Consider the following 20,492-nt stretch of genomic DNA (forward strand, 5'->3'; position numbering starts at 1 on the left):
CGAACATTGTTTCGTTCTGCTGTGCATGGGGTCGCTATGAGTCGGTTCCAACTCGATGGCACCTGACAACAACAACAACAACAAACCATTTGAACCACCTAGGGACCTAGTAATGATAATGTAAGTGCCACGGAGTCGGTTCCAACTCATAGCAACCCTGTATAGACTTTCCTAGGAGTGGCTAATGGGTTTGAACTGCCAACCCTGTAGTTAGCAGTCCGGTATTTACAGTGCCACACTTGTTGTTAGGTGCCATCGAGTTGGTTCCGACCCATAGCGACCCTGTACAGGGTTTCCGAGGCTGTAAATCTTTACTGGAGCAGAAAGCCTCATCTTTTTCCTGCGGAACAGCTGGTAGTTTCAAACTGCTGACCTTAAGGTTCGCAACCCTATTCATAACCACTACGCTACCAGAGCTCCTTTGAACGAGCGAGGTAGTATTCAAGATTAGTCATTCCACTTTTTACATAGGAAGCAAATTATTTCATCTAAAGACATGAGTATACCGTTTGTCAGTTTCTTAGGTTGAGAAAAGACTGCCTTGAAGTCTTTAATTAGAATCTTAAATTGTTAAAAACATCTTTAAAGGGTCTATAAATTTGTAGAATGAAGACATTTGCTTTTTGTTTTCCTTTAGTAACAAATGCAGTCATGCTTTGTAAACATAAATTTGTCTACACTTAGAGTATTTTCTCCAATTTTTGTCCGACTTCATGCCCGCTATTTATGCATTTCTTTATTTGAAACATATTTAGAATTCTTTGCATCAAAATAGTATTACATGAATTATTTAAATATATGTAGTCCATAATAGTTGTTTGTGCAATTCCTTTCTACCCCTTTACTAAATAAGTTTTGGTCATTCTATATTGTTGGTTGTTTGATAAGAGAATTAAATTATGTTACTTGTATTTCAGCTCCAAAGTATTTTTACGTAGTTTTAACATAGGTCATTTTAGTAGCAATTGTAAGCTGTATTTTATAGTAAAGTATTTACCAATATCTTTTTCACTACTTAAATCATTGTAGATACGCCTAAAAGTTCACTATTATTAAAACGTCCTTCTAGTTCTGAAGTGAACCCTGTTACTCCAAAAAAGCCAAAGATCAAGGAAAGTATTTCTGACATGCATACCTCAACTTCAGTGACACCTTCCCATGTTATGCCATCACAAGGTAAATGAAATCTAACATAAAAAAATGAAATGTATTTTAGAAGTCATGGTGCATTTTAAAACTACTTTTAGTGGTTCTTCAGGGTTTTAAAAAGATGAATTTGAGCTATAAAAGTCCTTTAATTTATTTCAGGTACAAATACCTCAGCAAGTCAAAATAAAATTGGAACACCTTTTCAAAGAGCTTGTCCAAATTGCAATGCTAAATTTAATCTTTTGGATCCTCTGAAATATCACATGAAGGTAAACGTTTATAAAATTTCATGTTATAGTAAGGATTGGTATACAGTGATCATTGGTTTATTTGGATATTTAGATAAGAAATCTTTACGTACTGATGTTTCCCTATAGTGCAAATAAACTTTATATTCATAGTAATTATCTTTATAAAACATTTTTAAATTCCCTCCTAATTGTCAACCATTAAATTTTTTAAATTAAGTTCATGCACACAAGCTCATGTCATTTTTTAAACTTCCTATAAAACTGGCATTTTATTAGATTGTTAATGTTTCACATATCTTGTTTGATTCCCCCTGCCCAGTGGTAACCTTGGTAACCTATGCATGTCAGGTGACTCAATGAAAAATTTTAGTTTTACATTTTAATTTCCAATGCTCAGACATGAACTAGTAGAATATAGCTTTTATAGTTGTTTATCGGAATCCTGGTATGGCGCTGTAGGATAAGCACTGGACTGCTAACCACAGGGTTGGCAGTTAAAACCCACCAGCTGCTCCTAAGAAATCCTGTATAGCGTCTCTGTGAGTCAGAACCAATTCTATGGCAATTAACAGTTTATGAATTAATTCTCATTTTAACATGGTTTAGGAAGCTCTCAAAATTAGGTATAGGTACTTTGCAAAGCACCGATGAGGTGTGGCGTTTATGCAACATTCCAAATGTTTTAGTAGGTATTCTGGTGTCCTGTTGTGTTTTGTATGAAAGTAGTGTGGATTTTTTTTTGCATGGCTAGTATAAATGGCAGGAAGGGAGAAAGGAGACAAACAAAAGGCAGTGTAGGGTATATAAGGAGAAAAAGAGAAGCGTACAAGCCATGGGGTAAGTACACTTCCAGGCCTGAAGGGGCTCTAGAGCCAGAGACTTGGGAACCCTTGCTTTTTATTATTTCCATTTACCTATTATTTTCTTTGTTTATCCTTTTATTTCAACCCTTGGTTTGGGTATGTTTTTTAAGCTTCCAACAGTTACTTTTTCTTTTGTAATTCCATGTGAGAATCTTAGTAACTGAGTTAACCCCCATTTGTATTCGTTTAACTGATAGATTTAATTAATCTTGGTTCTATCACAGCTTTCCATTATGCTTTCTTTTTTCATTAAGTCTTTCACTGTGTGGTTGCTTTTTGTGTATCCAGTTTTGAGTTTTGAGAAAGTTTGTTCTCTTTTTCTGGTTATCCTTATAGGGAATTCTTCTAAAGAAATCCTACAAAGCGTAGTGGTTATGAATCGGGCTGTGAACCTCAGGGTCAGCAGTTCGAAACTACCAGCTGTTCCATGGGAGAAAGATGAGGCTTTCTGCTCCCGTAAAGATTTACAGCGTCAGAAACCCTGTACAGGGTCACTATGAGTCAGAACCGACTCCACGGCACATAACAACAACAACATAGTAAATGGATTAGTTAGTCTTGTCTCGTTGAGAAAAAAAGCCTCATGTTTGGAAATATTCAACATTAAGATCAGTTTATAAAAGGTCTTCTTTTACTATGAGGTAAATGGTAAATTTCCCCTTCCAATAGAGACTCTTGTTGAATGTGTTACAGTTTATAAAATCTCCGTAACGCATCTCTGTATCCTGCATTTTCTAGTACCTCAAATCAGGGGAATGGCAGGATAGTTGTAATCAAGATCCAGTCTCAACCAGGCTTTAATGAGATACTACTGGTCGCTATGGGTCGGAACCGACTCGATGGCACATAACAACAAACAAACAACAACTGTGTTATTTGATCATTTAAAATATACATGGTTGTTGGTGGTGGTTGTGTGCCGTGGAGTTGGTTCCAATTCATAGCAACCCTGTGTAGGGTTTCCGAGGCTGTAAATCTTTACAGGAGCAGGAAACCTCCCCTTTCTCCTGCTGAATAGGTGGTAGTTTCAAACTGCTGATCTTGAGGGTAGCAGCCCGACTCATGACCGCTAAGCTACCAGAGCTCCTTATGCCATAAAAAACTACCTTTCCTTTTAAGCTCTATCTTGACACAGGTATGAAATGAATGGCTTTTGTCCAAGGAACAAGTTATTATTAAACATTGACATCTCAAAGGTAAATTGCAAGGAGAAAGGTATTGGATCTGTAGCCAGTCTGGATCTTATTGTTGCTGTTGTTGTTAGGTGCCGTCGTGTTGGTTCCGACTCATAGTGACTTTATGCATAACAGAATGAAACACTGCCTGGTCCCGTGCCAACCTCACAATCATTGCAATATTTGGGTGGTATATGCAGTGTACCACTGCTACTCATAAGGTTTTCAGTGGTTAAACATTCTGAAGTGACTAGTCCGCCTCTCCTTCCTGGTCTTAGTTTGGAAGCTCAGCTGAAACCTGTCCACCATGGGCCACCCTGCTGGTATTTCAAATATCAATAGCATAGCTTCCAATATCACAACTAACAGACAAGTCCTGATCTTAAGTTTTTATAATTTGTTTGTGGGATTATTTTGTTGTTAATTAAAATAACAGGTGTTTATTCATTGAATAAGGCTTATGTTTTTCTCTTTTAGTATTGTTGTCCAGACATAATAAATAACGTTTCGGAAAATAATAAAGCTGAGCTTTCAAATGTCGAAAACAAAAATAAGACTGATTCAGAGAAAGGAAAACTGATCATGTTGGTGAGTGATTTCTATTATGGGAGACATGGAGGAAGAATGGACCAAGAGAAGACTTACACAACCTTTAAGTGCTTCAGTTGCCTGAAAGTTCTTAAAAATAATATTCGGTATGTCAGTACTTTTCATTTCGGGGTTAAAATTGGAATGCGCCAGTTACAAATGTAGCTTGCAGTTTTCTTTGTCATCCTCCATAAGCAGTTTGAACACTTGCTACTAAGAACAGAGGCAGATTGTCTTAATGAAAAGCTTTTGTCTTGTCTTATGTTGTAGGAATCCGTGTCCTGAATTCACATAGTTGTATCTTTCAGATAACCCAAGAAAAAACAAATCTTATCTGAAGAGAAAACAGCTTCTTTTTACCCTATATTATCATTAAACTAAAAGTTTTTATGCACTATTTTTATTTTCTAGCTACTTTTGAATCTTTTCTTCATATCACAAGACCTGCTTCATCTATTTTGACTTCTTCCATACTAGTCTTATTTAATGCTGACATTTTAAATTGATATTTATAATTTCCAGTACATTTACATTGCAGAGAAAGGGATCATTTTTGATGGTCTTCTTTAGAAAATGACCAGTTTCATGAAACATAATCTGCTTTGATTTTAAAATTTAACACATTTAAAAAAATAGAAATTTAACTCCCAATTGAATCTTGAAGATTTCTCTGGTAGCGTAATGGGTTATGAGTTGGGCTGCTAACCGCAAGGTCACAAGTTCAAATCCTGCATTTCTCTGCAGGAGAAAGGTGAGGCTTTCTGCTTCCATAAAGATTTAGGCTCCATGCACATAATCACCACCACATTTAAAATTTTAGTGACTTCTGCTTTTCAAACTTTGTTTTACAAACATGAATTTTTTTAAACATGTTTAGAAATGGAATCCTGGTGTGGTGCTGTCTAAAATTAGCACTGGACTGCTAACTGCAAGGTTGAGGGTTCAAATCCACCAGCCGCTCCTTGGAAACCCTATACAGGGTCACTATGAGTTGGAACCTACTTGACAGCGCTTAACAACAGCTTTTCAATGTTTGAGTTAAATGATTATAAGGTTTTTTTCTATATCAAATGTCACCAAACCCAGTTAGAGTTACTTCATTCTGAGACCAGCCTTGCAAGATGTCTGTTTTTGTCTTGTTTTTCCATCTTCATTTACTGGTTTGAGAAGTATGAGTTGCTGATGGGAGCCGGTATAGTAATTGAGAGATGGCTAATTGGTTAAGATATTTCACATGGGTTGATAAAATTTTAAGTACTTAAAATTAGGAGGAGCTGGAAGACTAACGGCTTGCGATCTTTAAAAATGTCTTTATGTAAATATTTAGCCAAGACTAAAAATACTCCAGGTTTGGCACTGTAGGATCAGCACTGGACTTTGCAAACCACAAAGCCAGCAGTTCAAACCTACCAGCCGCTCCTTGGAGACTCTGCCCAGTGTCCCTATGAGTTGGAACTGACTCAACAGCGCTTAACAACAACATAGTAGAACTGGAATTAAAACCAAAGGGGGAAAAAAAAAGATAATTTCAATGTGTACCATAACCAACTCTAAAGAGAAAAACTTTTTTTTTTTTAAGATAGGAAATAAAGGTTTGCGATAATGTCTAAATTGGTGGCATTATAAATTCGTTTCAAGATTATTTCTCTCGCGGACTTGAAGTGAATAATAGTTAATAATTGACACAATCTAAAATTATCATTGTGGTTGAATAACTTTACTTCAAATTCAGCAAAAAGCTTTAGTAAACTCTTTGAAATAGGTATGCCTTTTATATTGCCCTCTGCACTATTGAAGGAGTCCTGGTGGGACTGCTGAGTGCAAGGTTGGCAGTTCAAACCCACCTGCCACTCCTTGAAAGCTCTATATAAGGTCTCTAGGAATTGGAATTGACTCAATAGCACTTAACAACAACAAATCATGGAAGGTCATAGGCTTTGTACTTGTAAGACCCCTTTTAAGGAAGCCGACTGTGAAACTGAAAAATGGATTGTATTATTAAATAACACAAAAGGTTTTTGTAGTTATAGGCACTAAACTTGCTGTTGCGTGTATGTTGAAACCAAGATATAAGTAAAAATGTATATCATTTTTCTTTTTAAGTCACAGGAACCTATTATATAACTCAGGGCCTTCAAAAGATTTCTAATTTCTAGCTGCATTTGGTGGTAGGGTTTACCTCATTTAAACACTTTATTTTAAAATGTAGATGATACTTCATGTATGGAAGAGAAGTTTGCTTTTTTTTTTTTTTTTACCAAAAATAAGTGGTTTTTAACATGAAATAGTTATTAAGAATTATAGCAACTTCATATTGACAACATGAGTGGATTCTTTTCGAAGAAAGATTAAATGCAAAGTGTTTACTGAGCCACTTCATAATGTGATTTTATTTTCACTAATGGAACTGCATTTTTTTAAATTTAGGTTCAGGTCGTTGTTTGAAAGTTGTTTATATGATTTCCTAATCTGAATGTTTGTGCCTGCTACCATCATGTACAGGTTTATGAACCACATGAAACACCATTTGGAATTTGAAAAGCAGAACAGTGAGAGCTGGGAAAACCATACCACCTGCCAGCACTGCTACCGCCAGTACCCCACACCATTCCAGCTGCAGTGCCACATCGAAAGCACACACACCCCCCATGAATTTTCTAGTAAGTTTCCACGTCACTTAAACGCAGGATAGTGTTGATTTGAATGATGTAAAAACTGTAGGAAACCTTATGGCTTCTGAGAAGAAAAAAAAGAATAAGAAATAGACTTCGTAATATGAGAGCAAACTCAAAAAACACATTCTTTATATAAACTTTTAAAGAAAATGAGTTACTAAAATTGAAGTCTCTCTTGGATTGTATTGTATATAAGGGACTAAATTAGGAAACTGAGATTCTTTGGTTTTCAAACATGAAATCAGTGGCCTTGGTTTAAACTTTTAATGAGAAAAATAATGAATGATATTTAAAACCAGACTCTGTTGCTAGGCATTTTGAGATTGCAGGCAAATTACTTAATCTTTTTATACTCAAGTTCCTCATCTAAAAAGTCATAATAGTAATACCTTTCTTAGTGATATTAGGAGCATTAACTTAGTATTAAGAAAGTGTTTGGAACAGTGCAACAGAGTTAGTTGACTACTATAGAATTGTTAGAACCACCATCACTACTGTGGCAACCATTACTATTATTATTGCTGTTATGAATATTCAAAGTAATTTTTTATGTGTATGCATCCTTGAAGTGGCATAATGTCTTTTTATCTACTCCCAGCTATTTGCAAAATCTGTGAATTGTCATTTGAATCAGAACATACTCTTTTACAACATATGAAGGACACTCATAAGCCTGGGGAAATGCCATATATTTGCCAGGTACACATCCATTTTATTGTGCGTATTTAATTTTCCTGAAACATGCAATAATATTCTTGGTGACTTTGTTTTAAATCATTTAAATAAAATTGGTTACTAAAATGGATGACCCTCTTGTAAATAATTCATTAGTGGAAACTCCCCGGGTTTTAACTCATACATTTGTAGGTGGGGGGGTGGGCTGGACTTGACCTGCAGACCATCATTTGCTGACCCCTGTACTCGAAAAAGAAAAGTCGTGCTGGGGAAAGACGAATATACGGACTTATTTGACCATGTAAGAAAGAATATAGGCACGCCAAGGAAATAGAAAAACTTACAGAAACCCATCTAGATGCTTTGGGACTGGTATTTGTCCAAAATTTGAAATGACTCCCAGTAATAGGAAAGGAAGATAAAGATAAATTTCTACTGGCATAACCTGGATGCCATTTTAAAAGCAGAGAAGTAGATACAGTTTCATATAGCATGAAAAAACACCTATAGAATTGTCCTGTAGACACGGGATGTCAGAACTTAAAAATTCAAGTGTTGATAGGGAGTTGTAGAGCTGAAAAGAAGAAAGGAATGTACCCTTAAGCATTGGAAAATAACATTTTGTCTCAAAAACTTAACCTTTATTTTTGCAATGATGGGGTTCTTGTTTGACTAGGCAGCAGAGTTGAATTTGTAGTATATAACATTCTTCTAAATAAATGACTCATCATGGCTTACTTTGATGCATTTGCCTATCAGTTAAAGTTTGAATTTGAACTAAGCCTTCTTTGTATTTCTAGGTTTGCCAGTATAGGTCGTCTTGCTTTTCTGAAGTAGACACTCACTTTAGAACATTCCATGAAAACACTAAGAACTTGCTGTGTCCATTTTGCCTCAAAGTGAGTAGAATGGCAACACCCTTCATGAATCATTACATGAAGCATCAGGTGAGCTTTACGAGTTCTTAGTTCATACTATCGTAGTGAAAAGACTGACTGTAACTTAGAAGATTGGCTCAAAAGACAGCAGAGTAGTTCTGAATGGCATGATTAATTTAAAATGCACACTGAATTACTTGTGAAACATCTTTCCCTTGTCTACTTTCTGGTGATTATGGGGCTCATAAATAGTGAACGTTTTGAAAAATGTGTGGAAATAAATGGGAACCATAGAGTGGAGAGGAAAGGTGAAGATCAGTTGAATCTCTAATCAGGTTGGTAGGAATATGAATGATTTTGAAAATAGTTCTCAAAATAAAACTGAGGAAAATAGAATTGAAAGAGAAAGCTTCTTTTCAAAGTGTATTTCTATTTTCTAGCTTCCTTTTTCTTAGGAAAAACCACATGGTTGTCATTGGTGACCCAGATTGATCTATTAAAATAGCCAGTGACAAAGCAGCAGTGATGCTTATTACTAGGTACATGAACTATGCCAGTAAGCTATACTGAATTCATTGTTTCCAGGATGACTTTTGCTGGTTATACTGTGTGATTTCTGGGATACCAGTATTAGTGCTTGTACCTCGCCCTTCAATTCAAATTTTTGTGCTTTACTGAAACAATTAGGCCTTCCTTTGTTTGAGCTTCAGCTCAATGCTTTCAAGCATTGATGAAACACTAAATCGCTTCTTGAATGTTTGAAAAAGTAACATTGTCTTGGTCTAAATCCGAAGTCAGTGAATAATGTAATCAAATTTTGCCTCCTTGCTGATCAGCTCTTTACATTTTCTTGTCCTTGGTTTCATTGTTATGGCCAGTTTATTCAGCATTGTCACAAACTTTGCTTTCAGTTATACTCTGAATAATCATAAAATCCACTCATGGTTGTTCATTGGAACCCAAAACCCTAAAAGCAGAATTTCCTCATCCTTCTAGTCTAGTATTTTCCCAATAGTGTTCCATCAGATGTTAACAGGTGTTCCCTTCAAAAATGTTCCTGGTAGAATAAATTGGGCAAGTGACTGGATTTATGACATTCAATTGTTTTTTTAAAATAAGACTTCTCAGAGTTTTTAATATGTGATAATGTACATTTTAAATCTCTAAGCAATTGATATAGTATGTCTTGTCCCCCAAACTTATTGGACCACTGAACTCTTTGTTTACACAATACCTATTAACATTTCTTGAACAGAGTTAGGGTACCACTGTTCTTAATGCGCTATATCTTTTGGCCTTGGATTTTTGAAAGGAAGAATGAGATCAAGCAGTAGCTCTAACTTTCATTATGAGACTTTTCTTTTCCCTATGGTTTACTAAGCTCCAGAGTGAAATGTAGATGTGAGGATAATGATGTATGCTTAGAAAGGTAAGAGGTGGGTGGACCACTCCATGGGCTGTATAACACTGAGTTATGCCTCTTAACTTGCCTTGTGTGTAGGAAGGAGTGAGCCCTGCAGCTCGGAGTTGCTGAAACTCGGCTCATTTTTAGAGAAGGCAGCTTGCATAATTGGCCCATGGCTAACTCCTGTGAATTTGTTCTGCAAACACTTCCATGTTATTCACTGAAAAGAGTTAACAGTTAACTGCTGACCAGATCCTGCTCTGGATCTTTTCTTTATGCCATTGTGAGTCATAGCTGTTAGTGTCACAGTGTCTGAGCCCTTTCAGACCTTCTAGCAAATCAGGACACCTGGATACACTGTGGAGTGCCCTCCCTCCCCCTTTAATTTATTATTTATGGGTTTTGCTTTTTCATTGTGTTTTTTGTAAATTTGGGTGATTCAAATCCATGAGCCTGTTCCATGGGAGAAAGAGGAGGCTTTTAGCTCCCATAAAGACTTACAACTGTGGAAATCCTATTCAGTCGGAATGGTCTTGCTGTCAGTGGGGCTTAGGAAGTAGGCTTTAAAGGAGCCCTGGAAGGAAGCCCAATGGTTAAACACTCAGAGGTTACCCAAAAGGTCGGTGGTTGGAATCCACCATCAGCTCCACGGGTGAAAAGACCTGACAATCTGCTCCCGTAAAGACTACAGCCTGGGAGCCAGTGGGGCAGTGGTGCTTTCATACGACAGCAAAGAGAGGCAAGCAACCATCGGGAAAGAGAAAAGAATCGATTCATAAGAGATATCACCAGGCATTCTTTATGACCTTTTTAATATTTGTCACTATTTACAAAACACTTGAAAACCATAGCTGACTTGCAGTTCAGATGACGTTTCTAGTGCAGCATCACACAGTAAGAATTGGGGGTTCTATGGTTCATTTTGGAGCCCCTGGTATGCCAGTAGCTTAGGTACTAACCTAAAGGTTGGCGGTTCAAGCCCACCAGTCACTCCACGAGAGAAAGATGTGGCAGTCTACTTCCATAAAGCTTCATCACCTTAGAAACCCTAGGTGTGAGTTCTACTCTGTCCTATATAAGATCCCTATGAATCTGGATGATTCAGCAACAATGATTGTGGTGTGGTTTGCCTTGATGGCTCATTTCATTCTTTTTGTGAAGACTTTGGTTGTAACTCAGTGCTTTTTTGTTCAGTGATTTCAGAGCTGACAATCCAATTTGTATGACTTTTAAGAAAGGATAAAATATTCCAGATGTGTCATTAGATCTTCAGTAATACTATGTCAGTTAACCAGGTGTGATTTACTTGTATGGGGGTGCTTCATTAAGTTTGTGGGGAAATTCCATTTGTGTGTGTATAAATATTAAATATAAAATGTTTATTTTATCAGAAATCTTTCTAACTATACTTGTACTTCACTTTGCAAATAGAATACACTTCATAAGCTTTAATTTGCATTATTTTTTAATTCCATTTTTCCACAAACTTTGAAGTTCCCTCATATTTTCTTTTTTATTAGTCCTTTATACTACCCTAAAAAGCAGGTGTATTATTATGAACAACAATTTTATAGAAGAGCAAAACAAAGCTTTAAAGAGAGTGAGAAACTTGCCAATATATGGTACAGCCAAAAAATTGACTTCAGAGGCCAAGCTGTTACAGAGGTATATTTCACACTCATAGAAGCTCTAAAGACAGAAATGACAGGATTACACTTGCAAATCCCTCAAATCACACAAACAGTATAATATGCTTGTCAAAATGTTCAATTCCCCCAAAAAACCTGTAGTGGAGTTGGTTCCACCATCTCTTGAGTAGAACTTTCCAACAGGGTTTACAAGGCTATAATCTTTATGGAATTAGACAGCCACATCTTTCTCCCACTGAGCATCTGGTGAGTTCAGACCACCAACCTTTTGGTTACTAGTCGAGCTCTTGACTGCACTACCAAGATTTCTTATGAACAGTTAAACACAGATGATTTTTTTCCCTCTGCTCTTAGAGCAGATCAGTTTCTTGAGTTGAACATCCTGTTACAAACCATATACCAGCATCACCCTTATTAGCATATCGATGTACAAAATTTGAATCCAACTCCAGGCATAGTAGCTTAAATGTCTCCCAATTCAAGACTCTAGGCAAATGTTCTTTGAGTGGAGTGGCAGACACTGTAAAGTGTGTTGAATTATGCCTGCTGCTCGTGCATGTTTGCTGTCTGTGTCACTAGTCACTTACTGAGTATTTACTGAGTGCCTAACATGTGCCAGGGAGCTCTGGTAGCATAGTGGTTACAAATCGGGCTGCGAACTGCAAGGTCAGCAGTTCGAAACTACCAGCTACTCCGTGGGAGAAAGATGAGGCTTTCTGCTCCCGTAAAGATTTACAGCCTCGGATACCCTGTTCAGGGTTGCTATGGGTCAGCCAACTAGACGGCACTTAATAACAACAACCAACATGTGCCAGGGGCTGTTTTAGGTATTGGTGATACAGAGGTTAATGCCCTGGAATTTGCATTATAGTTAAGGAAGATAATTTGTGTGTGTGTGTGTGTTGGGCTGTATACGTATGCCAGCTGGTGACAAATCCTGTGGAAGGAAAGTACAGTTAGAGAAGGGAGTACGAAAGGTTAGGAGGTGAAGAAGTGTGGTTGCTGTTTAATATGAGGTGATCAAAGAGTAAATGTCAGAAGGAAATAGTGAATAAGCCATATAGACAGCTAGGAAAGAATGTTCCAGACAGAGGGAACTATGAGAAAGCAGTGTATACCTAGGATGTTAATAAACAGCAAGGAAGCCGGTGTGACTGGAGCCAAGTAAACAAGTGAGAGGAAGACTAGAATAGTAAGAGATGAGGTTGTAGCAATAGAATGCAGGCTAGACTTGGTGGTCTTGTTGTTGTGAAGTGCCGTCGAGTCGATTCCGACCCATAGCAACCCTGTGTAGGATTTTCCAAGGAGCACCTGGTGAGCTTGAAGCACCAACCTTGCAGTTCAAGTGACTTTGCAGTCTGACGCATTAGCCCACAGCGCCATACCAGGACTCCGTAGGGCCTTATAATCAATCCATAGTCAGCACTTTGGACAGATGCAGAAAGCCTTTGGAGGCATTCAGCATGTGAACAATCTGCCCTTTTTTAAGATCACTCCAGCAATAACTGGGAGAACAAACCAGAAGGGAAAAGGGTGAAACAGGGAGACGATGGGAAGTTATTACAGTAGTCCAGGTGAGTTGCTTGCATCAGTATGGTAGCAGTGACTGGAGGTGAAGGAAAAGTGAAAAGATTATTTTTTTTAAGGTAATGCTTGACAGGTTTTATTAATGGGTTTGATGTGAGGTGTGAAAGAGTGAGCAGGGTTTTTTTGTTTTCTTTTTTCCTTGGTGTAGCTATAAGAAGATACTTCTAAGGTCAAGTGGGTGGAGAGGACCTAGAATTTAATTTTGTCCAAGTTGATCAGATGGCTATCAAGTAGCAGTGCTGAATAGGCAGTTGGTTGGATGCTATTTAAAGCCATGAAACAGAGTAAGGTATAGGTAGAGAAAATTCAGCCGTGACTATACTTATACTCATTATTTGAGAGCATGAACATATAAAGATTACAATTGATGGTATATGGTAGAAAGAACATTGGACTAGTCATTAACCAGCTATGGGCAAGTAACTTAGGTGTATCTTGGATCATGTTTCCCATCCGTGAAATAAAAACAAGACTGCTTAGGTAGAAGCTCAGTCAAAAGGTCCTCAAGTAGGATCAGTTGCCCTAATGTATGTCTCTATAACCACACTGTCTAATGTATCATAGCCACGTGTGACCACTGAAATGAATTACAATGAATGAAATAAAAACATAGTTCATTTCTCAGTATCTTATGTTTGAATAGCTGATTGTTCAAATTTAAAATTAACAGCTCTCACACTGTGACTCATACAGTACTTTTTTCATAAGAACCCAATTGATAGCATTTTCATGTTGGGTACCTATATGCTAACAAATACTTTTGGAACCCAAATATGAATGCAAGGAGAGATTCTTAAAAATGAAATTGTATTTTGTTACTATTTATGGTTGGAGATGTAAAGAACTAGTTTTTTGAAATATTGAAATACTAGAATTAAGAGCAATTTCCAGTGCCATGGTTGGTTTGATAAAATTTTTCCCCCCTATAAACAGAAAAAAGGAATACATCGTTGCGCAAAATGCAGACTCCAATTTTTGACATGCAAGGAGAAAACTGACCACAAGATACAGCATCGTACATTTTTAAAGCCTAGAGAACTAGAAGGATTGCCCCCTGGGACAAAAGTGAGTTTTAAATTTTTTGTATTTTAGTGTTTTGTATGATAATTAGAAATAAACTCCTGCCTGGTTTTATCTGTTGGAAAAATATTTTTAAATAATTTCTGTTTCTTATTGTGACTTTAATTTTATGTTTTATCCAATTTAGAGTGAAAGCAGGTTTAACTTTTTTAGTTCATTAGCATGTGATACATTGCAGTGGTCTTCTTTTATGATAAGTGTGTTGTAGAGTCATTATAGACTGAAGCAGTCCATCATTTCAATATTATGTAGACTGTCTTTGAACTATGCCAGTTGGCAGTATACATATATATACACATATATGAGATAAAGCATTGCGTTTCATTTATCTTTGTGTCTCCAGCATCTGGCATTGTCACATGAATGCCATAGGTTGGTTGAAAATACTTTTTTGTTTGTTTTGATGTTTATTTCCTTAGATTCCAGGAATATGATTTGTTGAATAAAAACATATGTATTTAGGATATAAAGATAGCTATGGCACATTCTTGGTAAACTTCATATTCTACAAGCTTTCACTTTTTTCCCCCCAACTTTTTATTGTGAATTAAGTGAAGGTTTTCAGAGCAGATCATCAGTTTTACATTCAGCACATCATATACTTTACTTCATCACATGGTTGTAATCCCCTCCATGTACCAACAGTTTATAGTATTTACCTCGACTTACTGTATCTATTGTATTCCTCCCTGTGTCTCCAGCTACCTTCATCTTTCCTCGGCTAACCTCCTTGCTGCATATTGCCTGCCTGTCACCCATGTAAACATGTGTCAACCCTCTAGCCCATGAATAATTTTCCCTCCCCCTCAACCAAGTAACCATCATAGATTTGTTTATTTTATCAAGAATACTTTTTTTTTTTTTTTAACTTTTTCCAACATTGGTCTCATGCAATATTTGCCTTTTTGTCATTGACTACTTTCACTCATCATAATGGCCTATAGGTTGTCACCAGTTTTAGATATGTCTCTTATAGAGAGCGTCCCATTCTGCTCTTTGTGTCTCTTGAATCATTTAATCTTTTAATTCATTTACACTCAGTGTAATTAACAACAGGTATGAATTGATTGCTGTCATTTTTCAATGTATTTTGTTCTGGGTGGTGCTGCTGGAGTCTTGGTTGCATACAATTTTCTATGCTGAGTTCGTTTTGTTTGTGGGTTTTCTTTTTTTCCCACTTTTTTTTAGTTATTATTGTGAATTGAGTGATTAGTCTACATGGGGAACATCTGCTTTACACTCATTGTTTCATTGCAGTGAGTACAATCTCCCCCATGCACCACCACTCAATAGTGTTTGTTTGTCTTCCCTCTGTTGTTGGTGGTGGTGGGTTTTTTTTTTGGGGGGGGAGGCATGTAAACAAAATAACTCAGGAATATATAATCATTGAAACAACCAAAGGACACATTCTGCAAGCCTGCCCCCTGGCCACCAACACACAGTCTTTCTCTTTCCATGAGTCTAGAGTCCTCAGCTGCTCCCTCTCTCCATGTTCTCATCTCTGGTGTCACTGCCTCTCTGGAGAGGGTCCCACATTCTGCTCGTGCTCCTCTCCCTCGATGGTCCTAGGGCTCTCTGTTCCTGACCTGACTGCAAGATTAACTACTCTCCTCTTTTTATTACAAAACTTCTACCATTACAGTTGTGACAGTCACAATTAGTCATGATAACAATTACTCACTATTGAATCATAAGAATCTTATCCCCATTTCCTTTCACCAGACCAATATGGACAAGATGAAAACTATTCAGCGGGGACTCTCCCTTCCCCTACATACTGAAACTAAACTCCCTCTTGAAAACTTATAAGCCAGTCACCTCATGTCTTTATCACCCCCTCATTTTAAGTATCCTGTGTCTAAGCTGCCCGTCCCTATCTACCCTGTATACAGAGAGGATAGGATTGATACTTGATGTGAAGACTCCTTCCCTCTCTGTTGGTATCTTGAGCTACTACATCCATAAGTATAGGTCAAGTTCATCAAATTGTAGCAATTTACACTTGTATCCTTTATCAAAAATTATTTATTAATCTTTCTCTAGTCGATTTCTGATCATCAAACCATTGAGGCTAGGTTGAATGAGTACTATCTACAAATTTGGGTGTTCTTTTGTGTCTCCCCTCACTTCACAACAGCTGGGTGATTTGCTCTCAGCTCCAGCCCTCTGTGGCTATGTCCTTGTCCATGGGCTCAGGAGTCCATAGGTCTCACCACACTTTGGACCAGCCAACCCCTCTTCTCTCTCTCATCTCCAGGTCCACCAGACTCTATGGAACGTGGTCAAACTTGGCCCATATCTTCATTGCTGCCTTTCCCTCTCTTCCACTCACCAGGAGACCAACGTGGTCACCAGCAAGCTTACATACTTTCTCCTGTGTTCCTTTGAGTTTCACTCTTGCAGGGGGTTTGTCCTGAAGGAACTTGATGGTTTGCCTTGATGGCTCCCCATTGTGGGTTTTCTTTTCATTTTCATTTCTGTTGTATTAATGTTTGTGAAATCTTTCTGAGTTCCCATTTTTATTTTGATGTGCAGGTTTTTCTTTGAGGTTACACTGTAATGTATTTGTTTCCCTGCTTAAAACAAGTCTTGTTTTATCTTGAATTCTACTTGACTTCCTTGCCATTTGAAAGTTCTAGAGCTACGCAATTCCCTCTTTGCTTTGTAGCTGACTTCATTTTACTTTGATGTTTGTTTTATTTTATATACTTCTATATCTGGGTTCAGTTCTGGGTGTGTTGTCATGTATGGTAATCTTAGGTTGTTGTCTGCTTTTGTTGGTTCTTAGTTCAAAGAACACTCTTTAGCATTTTTTATAAAGTTGCTTTCTTCTTGTAGCATTTTTCTGAATTCTTCTAAAGTTTTTTCTGTGTTCTCCTTGCTTTCCTCAATCTTTCTGCCAATTTGTTGAAGAATTCTTTTTCAGTTAATTCTATGACCTTTTCTTCTCAGAAATGTTTTCTGGCTCTGCATCTTGGTCATTTGTTTGAGCCATTCTCTTTTGTTTCTTTGTGTGAGCTAAAGTTGTCTGTTGTTTCTGAAGCACTGTGAGGCTTATCATATTTGTAAAAAACAAACCATGCAGTTGTTAGACCTGAAGGGGAAGTATCTCTGGTGGGCTTTTGCAATAAAAGGAGCTTGTGAGGTGGTTTTGGAAGGGATGTGGCAATAGAGTTCCATCTAGGGATGGAGTTCCTGTTGGCCTTGGTGTTATTTATGTTCAGGGCACTCAATCTGGAAGTAGTTCATGGGTCTTTTGATGGAGCTGGTTTCAGTGTCTGTTAGGACCACAGGGAAACTGGGGTCAGGGAGACTGGTTAAATTTTGGTCTGGTGGTTCTGCAGGTTTTGTAGGTCTGAAGCTGAGTCCACCTGGATCCAGGTACCAAATCTACCCACCAAAGTGGTGCAGCTGGCTCCAAACTCCTGGAGAGCAGGGTCTGCACTGGGAGTTGATAAGGATGGGAGCAGGCCAAACCTGTGGTCACTAAGGGAGCATGGGAAAGAAGAAGAAATTGCGCCTTTCCTGGCACATGTGTGAATCTGCTCTGCCTGGCCTGCCTCCGCTGCCAAAGCTGCTCACAAGATAGTGGAGCCGCCTTTGGCCAGCCATTCACCAGTCAGTTTCCCTCTCTCACCATCCCTGCTTGGGCTCTCCTCTCATCAAGCATTCCATCCCCCTCGCTATTCTTTCTTCTGAAGTTCAGGGTGTCAGAATTTTTTCTGTGTCTATTTTATTTGGTCTCTTAAATCTTTGTTGTAGAGAGTCTGTGTAGTCTGCCATCTTGCCGGAAGTCCAGTTTGTTGAAGTTTTGAAGTTGATATTATGCAATCTGCTCTCAGATGCAAGTTCTGCTGCTGGTTAGCTGTGCTGTTTTAAGTAAGCAAGCACATGTCTGAATATACACTGATCACTCTAATTTCCTTTTTGTTGTTTTCTCTGACATCTCTTTAAATTTTGTCCAGTGGAGGGGAACACAGGTATGAATGATCCAAAATGAAATAATATAAGCAGTATAGTCCTTTCTCATATCTTCCTTTATTATTAATAATGATTTAGTAATGATAATAGTAAATATTGTCTAGAACTTTAGAATGAAGATTCCAGTGTTAATAATCCTGTGAGTTAGTTGAGGCAGGTATTATTCCCCTATTATAGATGATAGGGTAAGCACTGGACTGATAAACACAAGATCAGTAGTTGAAACCACCTGCTGCTCCGTAAGAGAAAAGTGAGTCTTTCTGCTCTCCTAAAGATTTACAGCTTCGTAAACCCTATACAGGGTTGTGATGAGTTAGGGCCCACTCAAGGGCACCTAAACAACAACGAGACTCAGATAGAATCAACTACTTACTCTAGGGTTACATGACTGGGCCAAGGTAGTACCTCAGGTCTTTAGTCCAGTACCAAACCATGTGTAATCCTACTAACCAATACATTTTATGTTAGTTCTATCTAAGGATGTTCTGGAGTCCCGGTGCGGTGCTGTGGGTCAATGCACCAGACGGCAAAGCCGTTTGAACTGCAGGGTCGGTGGTTCAAGCTCACCAGCTGCTCCTCAGAAACCCTATACAGAGTCACTATGGGTCGGAATCGACTCGAAGGCACTTAACAACAACAAGAATATTCTGAATATTAGTAAATGCTCTATACTGTGTTACATTCCCATCAGAAATATGTAAGGACTCCCAATTTCTCCTTATCCTTGCCAGCATTTATTGTTGTCTTTTTTATTGTAGCCATCTTCGTGGGTGTGAAGTGATAGCTCATTGGGGTTTTGATTTGTGTTTCTCTGAAAACTAATGATGGTCGCACCTTTTCATATAATTTTTGGCCATTTGTTTATCTTTAAAGATCTGCCTAGTCAAATGCTTTGCCCATTTTTCAATTAGGTTAGTTCTAGCATTTTTATTAATTGAGTGTTAAGAGTTTTTTACACATTCTAGTTCCTTATCAGAGATATGGTTTGCAAGTATTTTCGTTCATTCTATGGGTTGTCTTTCCACTTTCTTGTGTCATTTGAAGTATAAAAGTTTTCCATTTTTATGGAATTCAGTTCGTCTACTTTTTCCGTGGTAGCTTATGCATTTGGTGTCATATTTAAGAAACCATTGCCTAACCCAACATCACAGTTTCATCTAAAAGTTTTTTATAAGTTTGGCTCTTACAATTTGGTCTTTGATCTGTTTTGAGTAAACCTGTATTTATAGTATATGGGCCAACTTCAGCTGTCCCAACACCATTTGTGGAAAAGAAGGTCCTTTCCCATTTAATTGTTTTGGCACCCTTCTCAAAGTGCAGTTTGTCCCTACAGTCTCCAATCAGTTATCAGCAGTAAAGTGATATTTGAATACTAACGTGATGATTGCATTTCTAAAACCATATGTTCCTTTCTTTTTGTAGGTTACTATTCGAGCTTCACTTGGACATGGTCAGTCACAACAAAGTCAATCAACTCCTCTTTACAGTAGTACTACTCCGAGCACTTCTCTGCAGGTCTCACCTCCGAATTCTAAAACTAAAGCCACTAAAAATACCCCCAAATCGACTGTAAGTAAGCCTCAGGCACCTGCACCCACTGCAGGTAAACCCAAAGGTAGACCCAGAGGTAGACCCCGAGGTAGACCCAGAGGTAGACCTAAAGCAAGTAAACCATGTGGGGTTACTTCTAAATGCAAAACACAGACTGTTGGCAAGCAAAAGAAACCACGCAGCAGAAAAAGTAAAATCAGCACAGCTCTGAAGAACCTAAGGTAAGATATTTTGTTCCTAATAAACAGTGCTATTTTAATCTTAAAATGTTAAAAACTTATAGGAATTTGCCATGCACAAAGCCCCCTTGCACATTCACGTGATACCACATACTGGCATAAAGGCCAAGCAAATGAATAAAAGCTCATCTATAATTTTCATCTGTAACACTAACCTTATGTCTTGCATTATATGTATAGCTTGTGATATTCAAAATAATTACATTGCTCCTTTTTATTCCTATTTTAGCTCTTTGTTCCGAAGCAAAGTTTAAATTGTAAATAATCATTTTAAAGACAGTGATTTAAATATCTTGACTTCATTTAATAAAATTAATGTTAATAAGGCTTTCCTTTATTTTGTTTTTTTCCTTTTATAATATATCATCACTTTCTCTGTCAGTAGGTGCCGCCGAGGTGCTTATGGCTGCATTGAGTGTCGTTCCAAAATAAAAGATTTTGCAAGCCACTTTTCTACAAATGCCCGTTGTAATGTTTGCAAATACAACACTAACTGTAACGAAGCTTTTATAAATCACATGGTGGGGTAAGTTAAACATATTCATGGTCTATGAAAATATCCACTGAAGAAGTTTGTTTTTAGAAAGCAGGGTTATCCTGTTAGAAGCCAGTATGTTCACTGCCAAAATCGTCTAATAATAGGTCTAGCACTTCACCCAGTACTGTTTTCCACCAGAGTAAGTCATAAAATTCCTGGGACAAACATTATAGGAGCAGTTAGACAGTGTTAATTTAATTAACAGTAG

General features: G+C 37.6%; 1 protein-coding gene across 1 annotated transcript in view; it reads left to right on the forward strand.

Annotated features, from left to right (window-relative positions):
* The window catches only part of ZNF280C (zinc finger protein 280C), a 43,526-nt gene that overhangs the window by 15,848 nt on the left and 7,186 nt on the right, over nucleotides 1–20,492 (forward strand). Inside the window, exons 4-13 of the mRNA XM_006862866.1 lie at nucleotides 1,030–1,176; nucleotides 1,309–1,418; nucleotides 3,916–4,133; nucleotides 6,529–6,686; nucleotides 7,300–7,400; nucleotides 8,177–8,323; nucleotides 13,829–13,960; nucleotides 19,379–19,525; nucleotides 19,661–19,728; nucleotides 20,132–20,272. Of these exons, the coding sequence (XP_006862928.1) occupies nucleotides 1,030–1,176; nucleotides 1,309–1,418; nucleotides 3,916–4,133; nucleotides 6,529–6,686; nucleotides 7,300–7,400; nucleotides 8,177–8,323; nucleotides 13,829–13,960; nucleotides 19,379–19,525; nucleotides 19,661–19,728; nucleotides 20,132–20,272 (1,369 nt within the window). The remainder of the gene's footprint in view (nucleotides 1–1,029; nucleotides 1,177–1,308; nucleotides 1,419–3,915; nucleotides 4,134–6,528; nucleotides 6,687–7,299; nucleotides 7,401–8,176; nucleotides 8,324–13,828; nucleotides 13,961–19,378; nucleotides 19,526–19,660; nucleotides 19,729–20,131; nucleotides 20,273–20,492) is intronic.

This window comes from Chrysochloris asiatica, unplaced genomic scaffold, assembly GCF_000296735.1.
Source record: "Chrysochloris asiatica unplaced genomic scaffold, ChrAsi1.0 scaffold00051, whole genome shotgun sequence".
Lineage (NCBI taxonomy): Eukaryota > Metazoa > Chordata > Mammalia > Afrosoricida > Chrysochloridae > Chrysochloris > Chrysochloris asiatica.